We start from the raw sequence: 19,482 nt of genomic DNA, 5'->3' as shown, positions 1-19,482 counted from the left end.
GTCTGTGTGGGTTTCCTCCGGGTGCTCCAGTTTTCTCCCACAGCCCAAAGATATGCGTGTTAGGTAGATTGGCCGTGCTAAAGTGACCCTAGTTTTAGGGTATTAGCATGGTAAATAAGTGGGGTTACGGGAATAGGGATTGTGGTCGGTGCAGGCTCGATGGGCCGAATGGCCTCTTTCTGCACTGTAGTGAAGGCTCGATGGGCCGAATGGCCTCTTTCTGCACTGTAGTGATTCTATAATTCTATGACCATGTTGTTCTGGCCGCCTTACAATGGTAGTGGTCTTGATGTCTTCTGCTTGCTGAATAAGCTCGAGGGCAACACAGGCATCTCTGCTCAGCACAGGGAAAGGCTTACTGCGGGTGATGTATCTCAGCTCAAAGAGTTGTTTGTCACTGTGTCTCTGTGGCTCAGGGATCATGCCGAAGATCATAGAATCACTACAGTGCAAATGGAGGCCATTTGGCTCAATGGGTCTGCACCGACCCTTCGAAGGAGCATCTTACCCAGGCCTATCCCCGTAACCCTGCACATTTACCAAGGCCAATCCACCTAAGCTGCACATCTTTGGACACTAAGGAGTAATTTAGCACGGCCAATCCACGTAACCTGCACATCTTTATGACACTGAGGGGCAATTTAACACGGCCAATCCACCTAAGCTGCACATCTTTGGACACTAAGAAGCAATTTAGCATAGTCAATCCACCTAATCGGCACATCTTTAGACACTAAAGGGCAATTTAGCATGGCCAATCCACCTAACCTGCACATCTTTTAGACACTAAGGGGCAATTTAGCATGGCCAATCTACCTAATCTGCACATCTTTTAGACACTAAGGGGTAATTTAGCATGGCCAATCTACCTAATCTGCACATCTTTTAGACACTAAGGGATAATTTAGCATGGCCAATCTACCTAATCTGCACATCTTTTAGACACTAAGGGGTAATTTAGCATGGCCAATCTACCTAACCTGCGCATCTTTGGACTGTGGGAGGAAACTGGACCATCCGGAGGAAACCCACGCAGACACGGGGAGGACGTGCAAAACTCCACGCAGGCAGTCACCAGAGTCCAGATCGCTGGTGTTGTGAGGCAGCACTGTGCCACCGTGCCGCCCCTGTACAAAAGTAAACTGTGGTGGATGCTGGACATCCACAACAGAAAGAGGAACGTGTTTCAGATCAGTGACCTTGCATCAGGGCAACAGCTCACTTCATTTTCATCGGTGCGACTTGCAGCTTTGAGGAAAGTCCAGTGACCTGGAACGCCAACTCCTTTCCACTTTCCACAATCGCTGCCAGCCCCGCTGCGTGTACCCAGCATTTGGAAAACAGATTGCTGATTGTTGAGTCACAGTGGGGAACACGGGGCATGCTAAGCCGTGTTTCATTGAGGTGCATTTGTTTTTGTAAACCTGTGAGGACATGCAGTGCTGAAAAATAAATAAAACCAACCCTCAGTTTTGAATATTTTCTGGGTGAAAAACTATTTCTGAAAGTTATAAAATGTACCTATTCTCTCTCATGGGAAATTAACAATTGGTAGCATTATCTTTTTATCAGATGGGTGGGGATCATATTGGCGACTCTTAATTGTGCTTGACTTAATTGTAAACAAGTTGCTTTATTAAAATAGGTCCCAGATGGGATACGTTACAAAAAACAGCATTTAGAACAATGTGTCCCATTAGTAGGAACGTTTCTTTCCCGGAAAATCTATTCACAGTGAAGTGGCCTTCTCAACTGATGGTAAATAAAGTATCATGATTTTAAAGTTGGAGTCTCTTTGGACAACCCATTCACGCATTGGCCTAAACTTTCAGGAACACATTCTTGCCACCTCCGACTACCCCTCCACCTTTTATGCTCTAACAAGCATCAATTGACACACGGTTCGGATGTGAGGTCGTCAGAGAATCATAGAATCCTCCAGTGCAGAAGGAGGCCATTTGGCCCATCGAGTCTGCACCGACCACAATCGCACCCAGGCCCTGTCCCCACAACCCCATGTATTTACCCTAGCTAGTCCCCCTGACACTAAGGGGCAATTTAGCATGGCCAATCCACCTGTATAGCGCGCAAGAAACAATGTATAACTGTATAGCGCAAGAAACAATATTTTTCACTGTATACTAATACATGGTGTGGCGGCACGGTGGCACAGTGGTTAGCACTGCTGCTTCACAGAGCCAGGATCCCGGGCTTGATTCCCGGATTGGGTCACTGTCTGTGTGGAGCTTTCACGTTCTCCCCGTGTCTGCATGGGTTTCCTCTGGGTGCTCCGGTTTCCTCCCACAGTCCGAAAGATGTGCTGGTTAGGTACATTGTTCCAAACAGGCGCCAGAGTGTGGCGACTAGGGAAATTTCACAGTAACTTCATTGCAGTGTTAATGTAAGCCTTAGAAATCATAGATTTCTTGTGACAAGCCTTACTTGTGACATAATAAATAAACTTTACTCTACAGTGGTACAGTCGTTAGCACACAGCGGTTAGCACTGCTGCCTCAGAGCACCAGGGACCTGGGTTCGATTCCTGGCTTGGGTCACTGTCTGTGCGGAGTCTGCACGTTCTCTCTGTGTCTGCGCGGGTTTCCTCCGGGTGCTCCGGTTTCCTCCCACAGTCTAAAGACGTGCGGGTTAGGTGGATTGGCCGTGCTAAATTGCCCCTTAGTGTCAGGGGGACTAGCTTAGGGTAAATGCTCGGGGTTGTGGGGATAGAGACTGGGTAGGATTGTGGTCGGTGCAGACTCGATGGGCCGAATGGCCTCCTTCTGCACTGTCGGGATTCTATGATTCTAAAATGTCAGGCAGCATCAGGGAATGTTTCAGGTCATCAGGTCGATGGATCTTTCATCAGGACTAAAGAAAGATAAGAATCTATTGTCCAGCTCATTCTCAAACTGTTACATCTGCTCTTGACAAGGGGAAAATAAAATCACACCCACCAGTGCAGATCGTGAGAATGAATACCAGGAATCCAGGCACAAAGTCCAATTTGCTGGAAGGCACTGAATTCCGTGCGGTATGTAATCTCCCATCTGATCTCCCAGATCAGCTGAAAACACAACAAGAACAAGAGTTCCCTCCTAAACAGAAGCTGATTTTCATATGTGCAAACATAGACCAGCGCGATCCCATCACTGGTGGGATCGGGCTGTGTACTTTCTCGGCCATCAGGAGTGGGTGTGAAGTACACCCCTCTTCACAAAGAGCTGGAGGTTTCTAAAAAAAAATCAGTGTCTTGGTCTGGCGGAACCTAGGACTCTCTATGCTTCTCTCTGCTTTTCATTTCAAATTTGATGTGGGGAAAGATCGGGAATATTGTCAGTTGGAAACTAAAAATGTTGTCTGGATAAATTACCGCAAGATAACCTGCATAAAAAGGTATTAAGATTCCTTCAGAACAGGAAGCAAGGACTATAGAGGGAGTACAGCGATAACCATAACCATTCCCACAACCATCATTTATCCTGCTAATCCCCCTTACACTAGGGTCAATATAGCATGACCAATCAAGCTAACCCGCACATCTTTGGACTGTGGGAGGAAACCGGAGCACCCGGAGGAAACCCACGCAAACACGGGGAGAAAGTGCAAACTCCACACAGACAGTGACCCGAGGCTGGAATTGAACCTGGGTCTCTAGTGCTGTGAGGCAGCAGTGCTAACCACTGTGCCACCGTGCCGCCCTTAGGATTGTATTCATTGCAGTCTAGAAGTGTAGGAGGGGATCTCATAGAAACTTATAAAATTCCAACAGGGTTAGCCAGGGTAGATTCAGAAAAAAATGTTCCCGATGGTGGGGGAGTCCAGAACTAGGGGTCATAGTTTGAGGATAAGGGGTAAACCTTTTAGAACTGAGGTGAGGAGAAATTTCTTCACCCAGAGGGTGGTGAATGTGTGGAATTCACTACCACAGAATGTAGTTGAGGCCAAAACATTGTGTGGTTTCAAGAAGAAATTAGATATAGCTCTTGGGGCTAAAGGGATCAAGGGATATAGGGGAAAGGAGGGATCAGGATATTGAATTTGATGATCAGCCATGATCAAAATGAATGGTGGAGCAGGCTCGAAGGGCCGAATGGCCTCCTCCTGCTTCTAGTTTCTATGTTTCTGTGCTATGAGAAAGAATTCTTGTAATGCAAATGTTTGCTGAAGAACAGAAGTGACAAGACATTCAAAAGGAAGACAACAGAGCTTGTTGGTGGTTAGCAATTAAGGTTGGGTTAAGATTGCCTAAAGACATTAATCCATGCTTAAAGTGGCTCATGATGAAATAAGACATAACTAGGGGCATTAGTAGGCAGCTGATTTGCATTGATCACTCCTCCCCAATACCATCAATGTGCCTTTGCCATGCCTATAGAATCCCTACAGTGCAGAAGGAAGCCATTTGGTCCATGGAGTCTACACCAACCACAATCCCACCCAGGCCCTATTCCCGTATCGTCACACATTTATTCTGCTAATCCCCCTGACACTAGGGTCAATTTAGCATGGCCAATCAACCCAACACACACATCTTTGGGCTGTGGGAGGAAACCGGAGTACCTGGAGGAAGCCCACACAGACACGGGGAGAATGTGCAGACAGTGACCCGAGGCCGGAATTGAACCTCGGTCCTTGGCGTTGTGAGGCAGCAGTGCTAACCATTGTGCCACCGTGCTGCCAATGACTGAGAATGATTGTCTCGATGTGGAGATGCCGGCGTTGGACTGGGGTAAACACAGTAAGAAGTTTAACAACACCAGGTTAAAGTCCAACTGGTTTAACTCTCTCCACTCACGTTGTTTGTTTCTTAAAGACTTGATTAGCTGTAAGTATTCGCATTCCAACCATTATTCATGTAAATTGAGTCTGTGTCTTTATATGCCCTGTTTGTGAACAGAATTCCCACTCACCTGAAGAAGGGGCTTGGAGCTCCGAAAGCTTGTGTGGCTTTTGCTACCAAATAAACCTGTTGGACTTTAACCTGGTGTTGTTAAACTTCTTACAATGATTGACTCTACAGCTTCAGGATCAGGTAGAAGCTATTAGGGCAGAGTTAGCCACTTGCAGCAAGCCTACCTGCAACCAACCTGCAGCACCACCAGTAGCAGTGTAGGTAATTCCCGACCATGTCTGTGTCTTGATTCAAGGACGACACCAACTCAGGGTTACGTGTTTCTGCCTTGGTTTTTCATGTGACTCACCAAGCTGATTCCCGAACACAGGAACGAACAAACTCGGAGCAGGAGTGGGCCACGTGGTCCCTCCAACCTGCTCTGCCATTCAATAAGATCGTGGCTGATCTGATTGTACCTCAACCTCACATGACCCTAATAACCTTTCATCCCCTTAAATTTCCAGCAACTTCATAGACACACAAATTTCAAACCTAAACATGAATAATGCACAGTGGTTAGCACTGCCGCCTCACAGCGCCAGGGATCCGGGTTCGATTCTCGGCTTGGGTCACTGTCATAGAACATAGAACATTACAGCGCAGTACAGGCCCTTCGGCCCTCGATGTTGCGCCGACCAGTGGTACCAATCTAAAGCCCCTCTAATCTACACTATTCCAATATCATCCATATGTTTATCCAAGAACCACTTGAACGCTCTCAACGTTGACGCGTCCACCACTGCTGCAGGCAGGGCATTCCATGCCCTTACTACTCTCTGAGGAAAGAACCTACCTCTAACATCTGTCCTATATCTCTCAGACTGTCTGTATGGAGTCTGCTCGTTCTCCCCGTATCTCCGTGGGTTTCCTTCAGTTTCCTCCCGCAGTCCAAAGATGTGCGGGTTAGGTGGATTGGCCATGCTAAATGGCCCCTTAGTGTCAGGGGGACTCGCTAGGGTAAATGCATGGGGTTATGGGGATAGGGCCTGGGTGGGATTGCGGTTGGTGTAGATGGGCCGAATGGTCTTCTTCTGCACTGTAGGATTCTATGATTCTAAGTCTTGCAGCACCTGGCATAAGGTGCCTGGTTCCTGCAAAACTGGAACCATCTATCTTATGGCATTGTGATTGCACGCACAACCGGAGGGAAGTGAGTTAGTAAGGTAATGGAAGAACGCATGGGGTGAAAAGTGCAGGAGGGTTGAATTGACTGTTGTGCTTGGCGAGTCCTCTGACTTCACCCTTCCCCTCTGGACTCAGGTTAATGGTATGGCCTCTCTGAAGGAACGGAAAAGTCTTTGCAATGCAAGGCCATAGTCCCACAATGAAAACCTCTTTCCAGATGTTTCCTCTTGTTATCTGCATCTTGTTCAGCAAGCAGCGTTGTAAGGTTGGGAATATCACAGCAGATCATGAGCCTCACTTTGCCACCCTGTCCTCTGAGGATGTGAATGTATGCGCGTAGTTAGAAGTGAAGCCCTTTATATATATCAGCGTGGCAAGATTTCCAGCAAGAGTTTGCTTCGGTGAAATAGGCCCATCCATTAGGTGGGCAGGCATGGCGAACATTAACGGGCTGTTAAGTAGTTTGAATAGATGGACAAAACCAAGCATACTTTGCCAATTTAGAATAGACTTACTGTGGCTGATTCGTCGGTGCCTTTGAATGCCTTCCTCAATTGAAGCCTGCTCCTCGGTATGATGCAGTATTAGAACAAAGAGAGCAAAGGAAATTACAACACAGGAACAGGCCCTTTGGCCCTCCAAACGTGCACCATGCTGCCTCACTGAACTAAAACCCCCTCCCTTCTGGGGACCATATCCCTCTATTCCCTCCTATTCATGTATTTGTCCAGACGCCCCCTAAAAGTCACTATCGTATCTGCTTCCACTACCTCCCCCGGCAGTGAGTTCCAGGCACCCACCACCCTCTGTGTAAAAAACTTGCCTCATACATCTCCTTTAAATCTTGCCCCTCACACTTTAAACTTGTGCTGCCTGGTAATTGACTCTTCCACCCTGGGAAAAAGTTTCTGACTATTGACATGGATATCTCCTTTGGTCAGGCAAGGTGTATGACTCCCTGTGGAGATGATGCCAAGCTTCTGGGGGCAAATTATGTTGTGCGACTGAAGGGATCTTAAACCCCTATAGCACTAGTTTAAACCATAGAATCATCCTGTTAGCATCTTTGATAATGGATCGGTTTTACAAGTATCCATCAAAAACCTTCTCCAGCATGATGGTACAATGGTTAGCACTGCTGCCTCACAGCGCCAGGGACCCGGGTTCGATTCCCGGCCTTGGGTCACTGTCTGTGTGGAGCCTGCACATTCTCCCCGTGTCTGCATGGGTTTCCTCCGGGTGCTCCGGTTTCCTCCCACATTCCTAAGATGTGCAGGTTAGGTGGATCGGACATGCTAAATTGCCCCTTAATGTCCAAAGATATGCAGGTTAGGTGGGTTGGCCATACTAAATTGTTGCTTAGTGTCCCAAAATGTGTAGGTTAGCTGGATTAGCCATGGGAAATGTGTGAGGATATGGGGATAGGGCAGGGGAGAGGGCCTGGGTAAGATACTCTGTCAGAGAGTTGGTGCAAATTCGATGGGCCGAATGGTCTCTTCTGCACTGTAGGGATTCTATGATTTAAACTAGTACTATAGGCTTTTAAGATCCCTTCAGTTGCACCACATAACTTTTCCCCAAACTTTGACAGTATTGCAGTGTTCTCCTCAACGGACCTACATGATTTGTTCTTTCTGAAATGTTCATTGGGACTCCAATGTGCTGGACTGCCACTGCATTTAGTTTGTGTTTAATTTGTAAACAATGCAGAGGGATCTTTGATATGTCAGTAACTAAGACCTAAATCTGACACAGTTTTCGCAGTGTATTAAAGGGCCCAATTTCTGCTCGCTAAACTCTGAGAAACATCTGTTATTGGATGAAGTACCCTGGGTTCTCCCAACATTTGCAAAGAGTTGAAACAGTAGCTGCATTGTCACAGGGCGGCACGGTGACACGCTGCTGCCTCACGGCGCCACGGTTTGATTCCTGTGGAGTTTGCACGTTCTCCCCGTGTCTGCGTGGGTTTCCTCTGGGTGCTCCGGTTTTCTCCCACACTCCGAAAGACGTGCTGGTTAGGGCGCATTGGCCAATGCTAAATTCTCCCTCAGTGTCCCCGAACAGGCACCGGAGTGTGGTGACTAGGGGATTTTCACAGTAACTTCATTGCAGTGTTAATGTCAGCCTACTTGTGACACTAATAAATAAACTTCAAAAAATGTAGGCCGGAAGTTTACCGTTCGCCACGGGAATGGGAGCAGGTGAGGGGCAGACAATGGGAATGTTCGTTGACCTCGGGCGGGATTTTATGATTTCAAGCCGAGCAAGACTGTAAAATCCCATCCATAATTTATTCATGTCTTTGTCAGTCTTATTTCCCAAAATAAACAACAGTATATTCTTCCCGTGTCTGCGTGGGTTTCCTCCGGGTGTTCTTCTTTCTTCCCGCAGCCCAAAGATGTGCGGGTTAGGTTGATTGGCCATGCTCAATTGACCCTAGTGTCAGGGGTAATATGTGGGGTTGTGGGAATTGGGCCCGGGTCGGTGCAGACTCGATGGGCTGAATGGCCTCCTTCTGCACTGTAGTGGTTCTATGATATATATTTTTTAAATAGGCAATACATAGCAGGTATTCCTGCAATGGTGACACGCAGAAACCCATGTTCAAAGAAGTTTTATTTTTCCATTGTAACGGATGAATGCACATAAAATTACGAGTGGAAGAAACATCATGCCAGAAAATTGCATAGAATTCATACAAAATTTGAATATGCATTTCGGAACAAGTTATCATCGTCGAAGACAATATTATTTACATCCTTTTTGTTGTGTGAAGTGTTCCCTTTGTCACATTTTGTTATTCTACAGTCAACTTGAAGTCAAAACATTTGAACAATATTAGAGCACAGATTAGTATGACCAGCGAGGTAAATGGAATTAGGCTACGCTCACTGTTAATACACGTTTTGTTAGTCGCCCATCGGAACTGAAAATGTCCTGTTCAATGTCCTCATCCAAAAATGACCCGCATTTAACGCTGAACGCATGGTGTAGTGTTTGTAGTTGTTAAAGGAAATTCACATACAACCCAGTTCAGTACAGAACAGCCCATAAATACAGATTTCCACAGTAAGTACTTTGAATATTCCACTTAGACAGATACAGAACAAGGCAAACAATTCAAAGGCACAAGACTTTCACATCATATAAGAACCCTTCTGTTAGATTCAACAAATCTAATTCAAGTAACGTTACACAACACGTATAGCATGTGTGTATGTATGTATGTGTATGTTTTATATATATGTATATATAGACACACATTTACACACACACGCGATTCCACTACAACCATTGAAAACTATAGGGCGTGATAGAGATGGAATAAAACTATGAATTTCTGTTTTTGCGATGAAGTTACAGTTAAAACCAATAAAAGGTTAAAAGAAAGATACCCCATCGTCAATTCTGAGCGAGCTCGACCCATGGCGATGGTGTTTTTTTTTATTAGAATGGCACATTAAATTGTATAAAAATAAAGAGAATGTTTTACATTGATGTCATATTAGACAAATACTGCGCCAATACTGGCAATGAAATGTCGTCGCTCGGAATAATTACACACACATTAAATTGAGTGGAAATACAAGAGACTTCGGATTCTTGTATCCCATAGATTGAGCAGCCACTGTAAACATCAAAATGTTTTTGCCATAAAATAGTCCCTTAAATCTGAAACCACCTACCCTGCCAATTTAGCTGCTGCAACACTTGTATCTGTTGCGTGCTGGGGATACATGGCATTGGGTGAATAGTGCCAAATGCCAAAGAATTCAGGTCGCACAAATTGTCGAAGCGACTGTCCATTATAGTGCCGTTTCACTTAAAGTTACCAGTGATAATTAATCATTAGCAGTATCCGCATTTTCAGTGTTTAATTTTGAAATTAAAATTTCATCCACAAAGTGCATTAATACAATGACTTGTTTGCATTTCTTTTCGCCTGCCCCCCCCCCCCCCCCCCCCCCCCCCCTGCCCTGTCCCATTCGGTTCAGGATATTTACAGCCACTGGTATTGTACAAAAACAAATTTTACAAATGACTTCGATGCGTAGCAAGTTACAATATTCTGAATGTGCAGTTGGATATAAGGACTTCCCGTTACGTCACTCACGTTAACTTGTAATAACAATCTTGGTTTAGAAAAAACTGTGATATTGATGTAACTTTTACTTTGTACACACAAGTCAAAGACACGTTTTTTACCCTGTAAAGCTACCTTAAAGTACAATACAGCACAAGCTCCACGACAAAAACTGCCTGTTACAGTTATATTTTAAAGGATCCACAGTGAGAACCATAATACTTCCATCAAGCATGCATCCCTGAAACTTGTTTCCCATTGAATATACTGGACGAAGCTATACAGAAAGTTTTAGAGGGTGCACGACCAAAACTCCCGTTATATTAAGCAAATTCTTAATTCAGCAATGCCAACATTAAAGTACGCAGCAATTTACAATTCTTCAGATAAGTGTACTTCATGTATAAAGCAAAGACAAGTGGCAAACCCGTGCCTGCAACTAGAGCAAAGGTTTCTTCCCACGGTGCAATCATGCAATGTTATGGATACGTGGCTGGTGAGCTTGGGCCTATCAAGTGCTCGAGGTCCCAAGTTCTTCTTTGATGGTTCTTCAAGTGAAATGGGTGGCACTGTACAATTAGTTTCGCACTGGCACTCGGACTGACTGTACACACACACACACACACAGACACACACACACACACACACACAGACCCTGACACTGCACTGTACGCTTGGGTAGGTCTTCCAGAACGCAGACTTGCACTCAAAGCACTTGCTCCCCTGCCTACATTCTTTGTGGCTGCCACAACCGCGCCCCCTCCAAAAGAAAAGACGTAACACAGTTTCAAGGTGGGGTCTGCCTATTAGAGTGATGTATCGAAGACTTTCTCCGACTTGTCGTCTTCTAAATCGTCTTCGTTTGAGCATGACTTGTGGTTTAATTTCCCATTGTCAGGTGCGAGGGTGGGAGCTGGGAGACTGTGATCTCCATCTTCACTGAACTTCCCTTTCAGCGTGTCCTGTACAAACTCTTGGATTTCCAATGGCAGCCTCTTAAACTTGTCCTGGTATTCTTGATCAAGATCACTCTGTAACTGCAAACGAGAGAGAGAGGCCGTCAATTCTGCAGACAAACAAATTACGAATTCTTTATTGCACAGCGGGACCTTTGTGTCCAGGGTAAGTGCACGCCAACATAAAACAACACATTTCTAGGTGACTCAATCCTTTCAGTTCAGGTCAACATTTGTTACAAAGAATGGAGAACAAAGAACAGTACAGCACAGGAACAGGCCCTTCAGCCCTCCAAGCCTGCGCTGATCATGATGCCTGCCTAAACTAAAACCCTATGCACTTATGGAGTCTGTATCCTTCCATTCCCATCCTATTCATGTATTCATCGAGTTGCCCCTTAAATGCCGCTATCGTGCCTGTTCCCACTACCTCCCCGGGCAGCGCGTTCCAGACATTCATCACCCTCTGTGTAAAAAACTTGCCTCGCACATCTCCTCTAAACTTTTCCCCATGCACCTTAAACCTATGTCCCCCAGTACTTGACTTTTCTACCCTAGGAAAGAGCATCTGACTATCCACTCTGTCCATGCCACTCATAATCTTGTAAACCTCTATCAGGTCATCCCTCAACCTCCGTCATGCCAGTGAGAATGAACCGAGTTTATCCAACCTCTCCTCATAGCTAATACCCTCCAGACCAGGCAACATCCTGGTAAACCTCGTCTGTACCCTCTCCAAAGCCTCCACATCCTTCTGGTAGTGTGGTGACCAGAATTGTACACAATATTCTAGATGTGTTTTGATGATTGGGATGCTTGGAATATGGAACAGTATTGGTTCCCAACTAATGGTGCCACATATAGAACGGGATGGAGATCTGTTGCCAGTTTTCTCCCCTCATTCTCAACCGAAGGCTTTGATTGTTTTGAATGGCTTTGAAGGCTTTGATCTTTGTTATGGTTTCGCTCGACATTCGCCCATCAGTGTTCAATTGGTGTTCCTCATAGAAACATAGAAACCAGAAGCAGGGGTAGGCCATTCAGCCCTTCCAGCCTGCTCTGTCATTCATTATGATCATCAAATTCAAAATCCTGATCCCCCCTTCCCCCCATATCCCTTGATCCCTTTAGCCCCTAGAGCTATATCTAATTTCTTCTTGTAATCAGACAACGTTCTGGCCTCAGCTACTTTCTGTGGTAGTGAATTCCACACATTCACCACCCTCTGGGTGAAGAAATTTCTCCCCACCTCAGTCCTAAAAGGTTTACCCCTTATCTTCAAACTATAACCCCTAGCTGTGGACACCCCCACCATCGGGAACATTCTTTCTGAATCACAGTGCAGAGACACAAAGCAAGTTTTGTGGTGGAACCTGGTGTGAAACAGAGGCCAGGAGGAAATTGAGAAAATTAAATAAATAAAGATGATTTTCCACGTTGGTTGGAGCATGGGATTCTCCCATCTCCATTTGGATTGCAATCTGCCTCAATAAAAGGGTCCCATGCAAAGTGGACTTGGCAATTTTCAGCCACTACCTAGTGGGGTATCAGCTCACAGCACAAAACCGCTGGCAAAATCAATCAAAGAAGTTGTAAGGAAATCATAGGGCCCCTACAGTGCAGAAGGAGGCCATTTGGCCCATCGCGTCTACACTGACTCACTGACAAAGTATCTTACCCTGGCCCTCTTCCCTGCCCTATCACTGTAACCACAGTAAGAAGTTTAACAACACCAGGTTAAAGTCCAACAGGTTTATTTGGTAGCAAAAGCCACACAAGCTTTCGGAGCCCCAAGCCCCTTCTTCAGGTGAGAAGGGGCTTGGGGCTCCGCAAGCTTGTGTGGCTTTTACTACCAAATAAACCTGTTGGACTTTAACCTGGTGTTGTTAAACTTCTTACTGTGTTTACCGCAGTCCAACGCCGGCATCTCCACACTATCACTGTAACCCCAGATATTTCCCATGGCTAATCCATTTAACCTGCATATCTTTCGACACCATGGGCAATTTAGCATGGCCAATCCACCTCACCTCCACATCTTTGGAGTTTGGGAGGAAACCGGAGCACCCGAAGGAAACCCACCAGACATGGGGAGAACGTGCAGACTCCACACAGACAGTGACTCAAAGCTGGAATTGATTTGATTTGATTTATTATCACATGTATTAGTGAAAAGTATTGTTTCTTGCGCACTATACAGATAAAGCATACCGTTTATGGAGAAGGAAAGGAGAGATTGCAGGATGTAGTGTTGCAGTCATAGCTAGGGTGCCCTGACCAAGCTTTCTCCATGTGTTATAGCTGTGTGTGTTGCTTAAGTGTACTGGTGTACCCCAGTAGCAGCCTAGTCAACCGAGGATAAGCAGCAACTGGGAATCTTCAAAGATGGCAGGGCAAAAGGGGGAAGCAAGACTGGCCATGGATCTACTGAAACTCTCTTGTTCACCTTCCCAATCCACTCAAACCCAAGCTGTTCTGCATTAACGGTCCTTGTTTCCCCCCACTCTCCCCCCTCCACCTTCACCACTCCCTTGGCTCTGCATTGCGAAATCATTTGGCCTCTTTGTCAATAATATCCCTACACCTGCTTGCAGTCAAAGTCGTGGCACATATACAGACAGCTGACAGTGCCTTCGCCACATTGCCCCGTAATAAATCACGCAGAGAGCTTCCCACACGGATATTGCATGAGGTATTGGAGCACCACTCAATGGGAACAATGCAGAAGGAGGCCATTCGGCCCATCAAGTCTGCATTGATCACAGTCCCACCCTACCCCCATTATCCCGTGCATTTGCAGGGGCTAGTGCCCCTGACACTATGGGACAATTCAGCATAGCCAATCCATCCTAACCCGCACACCTTTGGAGTGTGGGAGGAAACCGGAGCACCCAGTGGAAACCCATGCAGACACGGGGAAGAACGTGCAAACTCCACACAGACAGTGACCCAAGCCGGGAATTGAACCTGGGTCCCTGGTGTGTAAGGCAGCAGTGCTAACCACTGCACCATCGTGCCGCCCCAGTTCTGCAGAAGTACTATTTTCAATGGCAATATTTCAAGGATTGACCCACTTTAGTTGTTTATCATGTGACAAAGAAGCATGTGCTGCTCTTTGGTCACTGGAGAACATGAGGAAAATAAAGTTTGCCATTGGTCTACAATGGATGCAAGCTGTGAATTGAAACAAAATGCCAATGTGAGTGAGTCCTCAGTGGATCAGTAATTCTATCCACCCTGCGTCACAGAGCCAGGGACCCAAGTTTGATTCCTGCCTCGGGTGACAGTCTGTGTGGAGCTTGCACATTCTCCCCGTATCTGTATGGGTTTCCTCCGGGTGCTCCGGTTTCCTCCCACACTTCAAAGATGTGCGGGTTCGGTGGTTTGGCCTTGCTAAATTGCCCGTTAGTGTCCAAAGATGTGCAGGTTAGTTGGATTGGTCATGGTAAATGTGCGATGATATGAGGATAGGGCTTGGGGGGGGGAGGGAGTGGGCCTGGATAAGATGCTCTTCCAAAGAGCAGAAGCGATGGGCCGAATGGCCTCCTTCTGCACTCTGGGGATTCCATCTCCATGGAACCCTATCAAGAAATTAATGGGGTAGAAATAGGTACACCTTGCCCCCATTTTGCTGCGTCCAATCCAGCACAGACATTCAAGCCTTGCATTGGGCCTCTTGAATATAATTAAGGGCCAAAAGTCTATATTGAAGGATCCTTCACTGGAATTTCTCCAGAGAAAGCGTAATAGGCTTAGTTAGCAGTTGCCAGTGGATTTCAGAATTCTTTTGTTTTATTAAAAATATAACTGTGGAAGGAGGAGCCGGTTCCTCCAGTGAATCCTTAGCACTGGACATTACCCTTTCACCTCTGTAACTTGCTCCAACCCATCCCTCCAGGGCTTAGCTCTGGGCCGCAGCTCGGGAGCTAACAAGCTGACATTGATGATCCTACTCAGAGTTGCCTTAAAGCGTGATCGACGCTGCCAGCCCACCCCGAAGATGCCAAAGAGATCCAATGGCTAACTTTCCTGGACCTATGGGCCTTTGGGTCCAGGCTTTCGCTGACTGCACAGTGCTTAGGCCCGAAACTAGGCTCAGGAAACTAGGCAATGGCCGAGTGGTATTATCGCTCGACTATTAATCCAGAAACTCAGCTAATGTTCTGGGGACGTGGGTTCAAATCCCGCCATAGAAGGTGGTGGAATTTTAATTCAATAAAAAAAAATTTGGAATTAAGAATCTACTGATGACCATGAAACGATTGTTAATTGTTGGAAAAACCCATCTGGTTCACTCATGTTCCTTTCGGGAAGGATTCGGAAGCCTCTTGGAGTATGAGCTCCCTGATTGAGGTAACGATTGCCTGCCCAATCAGGGAGCCTCACCTGTGTATATATATCGAGGAATGTCAGGGCCACTGACATTCCGGATTCTGACTGTGTACCTGAAGCACTCTTAGGAATGGAATAGAGTTTGTAAATAAAGGGAATCTGGTGAAGGGTGGCACGATGGCACAGTGGTTAGCACTGCTGCCTCACAGCGCTAGGGCCCAGGTTCGATTCCCGGCTTGGGTCACTGTCTGTGTGGAGTTTGCACATTCTCCCCGTGTCTGTGTGGGTTTCCTCCCACAGTCCGAAAGACGTGCTGGTTAGGTGCTAAATTCTCCCTCAGGGTATCCGAACAGGCACCGGAGTGTGGCGACTCGGGGATTTTCGCAGTAACTTCATTGCAGTGTTAATGTAAGCCTACTTGTGACTAATAAATAAACTTTAAACTTTTGAAAACTGCTGTCCTTACCCAATCTGGCCCACATATGACTCCAGAGCCACAGCAATGTGGTTGACTCTCAACTGGTCTCAGGCAACTAGGGATGGGCAATAAATGCTGGCCCAGCCAGCGACACCCATGCCCCACAAATGAATAAAGGAAAATGAATTTTTGACCAACACGTTCAGAAGGAGGGAGGGAAGCATATTGTCAAGAAACACAAAGAAACAAATGTCACAGAATGTGGACACACAAGGTCATGGAAATAATCATAAAAGGCCATTAAACGGCAAGTGCTCCATAACTTAAAAATGCAACATATAGATGACTGTATTAGGTCTATAAAAAATGCATATGAAATAGGTTCATAACTGGTAATGAATGCGCATTCATTACCAGTTAAAATTCTTAAAGATGAATTAAATTAATATATCCAACATTATACCATTACACATATTACTCACCAGCACCTAACTCAGTCATCTAATCCAGGTTGAATAGCAGTCAATATCAGCATGACCTATATCCCTAAACATGCACAATATCCAGTAAAATCAAGGGAGCAATGCAATCTCCCATCAGTAAGACACAGATTGTATACCATCTTCATCAAATCTGGATGTGTGCTATGCTTTTCAGAAGTGGACACATTAACAAAATGCTTTTTCTCCCCCCTCTTTAAACTGTGAGAAGCTAATGTCGCAAGGAAGGGGTAAGATTGCCCCCTCAATCTAAAGAAAAAGAGACAGAAAAACACTGGAGCCACTCAGCAGGTTCGGAAGCATTGGTGGAAAGAGAAAAACAGGGGCAACATTTCAGCTCTATGACCCTTCTGAACTTTCATAAGATCATAAGGCATAGGAGCAGAATTAGGCCACTCGGCCCATCGAGTCTGCTCCGCCATTCTATCATGGCTGATATTTTTCTCATCCCCATTCTCCTGCCTTTTCCTCATAATCCCTGATCCCCTTATTGATCAAGGACCTATCTAACTATCTTTCGTTGGATTCCAAAGAATGGTCAGCAACTGCAAATGGGTGGCACGGTGGCACAATGGTTAGCACTGCTGCCTCAGAGCGCCAGGGACCCTAGTTCTATTCTGGCTTGGATCACTGTCTCCCTGTTCTCCCCGTGCCTGCGTTGGTTTCCTTCGGGTGCTCCGGTTTCCTCCCACAGTATGAAAGACATGCTGGTTAGGTGCATTGGCCATGCCAAATTCTCCCTCAGTGTTCCCAAGCAGGCACTGGAGCGTGGCGACTAGGGGATTTTCACAGTAACTTCATTGCAGTGTTAATGTAAGCCTATTTAGAGTTATAGAGGTTTACAGCATGGAAACAGGCCCTTCGGCCCAACTTGTCCATGCCGCCCTTTTATTTTTAAAACCCCTAAGCTAATCCCAATTGCCCGCATTTGGCCCATATCCCTCTATACCCATCGTACCCATGTAACTATCTAAATGCTTTTTAAAAGACAAAATTGTACCCACCTCTACTACTACCTCTGGCAGCTTGTTCCAGACACTCACCATCCTCCGTGTGAAAAAATTGCCCTTCTGGATACTTTTGTATCTCTCCCCTCTCACCTTAAACCTATGCCCTCTAGTTTTAGACTCCCCTACCTTGGGGAAAAGATATTGACTATCTAGCTGATCTGTGCCCTTCATTATTTTATAGACCTCTATAAGGTCACCCCTCAGCCTCCTACGCTCCAGAGAAAAAAGTCCCAGTCTATCCAGCCTCTCCTTATAACTCAAACCATCAAGTCCCGGTAGCATCCTAATTATTAGCGTCCACTTGCGACGCTAATAAATAAACTTCAACTTAAATTGCAGTGTCACGTATGTTGGTAAATTGCAATGCTTTTGCCCTGAGACCTTACCAAACTTCAGATCCGATTCTGCAATGTAGCTGTCATCAGTTTGCGATTTTATATTTATCTCTTTATTTTCTTGTTGGAGTAGATTAGGTCATCTCCCTGGAATGTTAATTCGCTCAGTCTTCTATGTCCTGCCAAATGCATGACCTGAAATCCCAACAGGCTCGACGCAAACTGAGTTAAATCTGAAATTAAATGCTGGGCTAATAATTTTCTGTGGCGTTTTCTGGCAGCAAGGTGCGGCATATAACTGACTGAATCCATTCCCTTTTTCTACATTGGATATGTGGCACAGTGGTCAGCACTGCTGCCTCAGAGCGCCTGGGACCTGGGTTCAATTCCCGCCTCGGGTGACTGTGTGCAGTTTTGGACGTTCTCCCCCGTGTCTGCGTGGGTTTCCTCCGGGTGCTCTGGGTTTCCTCCCACAGCCTGAAAAATGTGCAGGTGAGGTGGATCGGCCACGTTAAATTGCCCCTTAGTGTCAGGGTAAAAACATGGGCTTATGGGGATGGGGGGGGGGGGGGGTGGGATTGTGGTCGGTGCAGACTCAACGGGCCGAATGGCCTCCTCCTGCACTGTTGGGATTCTATGATATTACATAACTAACATTATTGAATAAAGTTTGTTTATTTGCAAAAAAAAATGGATACGCCATATCAGAAAATATTCAGTGCTTTGCAATGCTTCAGAGAAGGTATATGCAAGTATTTTAATTGAATTAAAAGTATAGAAATAGCCTTTGAAAAGAGGAAATTAGACTATTTTGATATAAACTATGAATGCCTCCTTATGTTTCTCAAGGATAAGAAGAGCTTTTGTGTTCCAAGAAAGTCTTATTCTGAAGGAATCCTCAGTGGACTTGTGTTAACTGACAGCCTCCTGTAACTGAACTTTACTATTGTGGAACACAGGGTCCTTGGGGAGTGCCACCTGTCACTGAAGCATTATTCCGCTCATACCCCAGCAATAAAACCTCATTTTAATTGCACATCAACATTTTGCTGTGTTTATCTGAGAGGCTTTTGCCTCTGCGACCTGACGCTACTAAAGGGCTGTCATAGGCATGGCGGGCCGAATGCCCTCTTTCTCCACTGCATTGTTCAACACTGATAGGTCACTAAATGTTATCTCTACATTTCTCTCCCAATGGGCGGCACAGTGGCACTGCTGCCTCACAATGCCAGGGACCAGGGTTCGATTCCCGGCTTGGGTCACTGTCTGTACAGAGTCTGCACGTTCTCCCCGCGTTGTTTTTTATTCACTCTTGGGACATGGGCGTCGCTGGCTGGCCAGCATTTATCGCCCATCCCTAATTTCCCAAGGACAGTTGAGAGTCAACCATGTTGCTGTGGCTCTGGAGTCACATGTAGGCCAGACCGGGTAAAGACGGCAGATTTCCTTCCCTAAAGGACATGAGTGAACCAGATGGGTTTTTCCAACAATCGGCAATGGTTTCATGGTCATCAGTAGATTCTATATTCCAGAGTTTTTAAAATTGTATTCAAATTCCATCATCTGCCGTGGAGGGATTCGAACCCGAGTCCCCAGAACATCAGCTGAGTTTCTGGATTAGTAGTCTAGTGATAATACCATTGCCTTCCCCATTGCATTGTTAATGTAAGCCTACTTGTGACTCTAATAAATAAACTTTAAACTTAAACCCTTTAAGAAGGTGATGAGGAGGAATTTCTTCTCTCAGAGGGTCATTAGCGTTTGGAATTCTCTTCCGCAGTGGAGGTTGAGTCATTGAGTAAGTGCCAGGTTAAGTTTGACATATTTT

At 45.8% G+C, this 19,482-nt stretch overlaps 1 protein-coding gene across 1 annotated transcript in view; it reads right to left on the bottom strand.

Moving 5' to 3' along the window:
* Positions 1–8,622: 8,622 nt before the first annotated feature.
* The window catches only part of plcb1 (phospholipase C beta 1), a 751,388-nt gene continuing 740,528 nt past the window's right edge, over positions 8,623–19,482 (bottom strand). Inside the window, exon 33 of the mRNA XM_078230364.1 lies at positions 8,623–11,140. Coding sequence (XP_078086490.1) covers positions 10,910–11,140 — 231 coding nt within the window. The 3' untranslated portion in view covers positions 8,623–10,909. The remainder of the gene's footprint in view (positions 11,141–19,482) is intronic.

This window comes from Mustelus asterias, chromosome 15 (genome assembly GCF_964213995.1).
Source record: "Mustelus asterias chromosome 15, sMusAst1.hap1.1, whole genome shotgun sequence".
NCBI classification, from domain to species: domain Eukaryota; kingdom Metazoa; phylum Chordata; class Chondrichthyes; order Carcharhiniformes; family Triakidae; genus Mustelus; species Mustelus asterias.
This window is presented reverse-complemented; position numbering and strand designations above follow the sequence as displayed.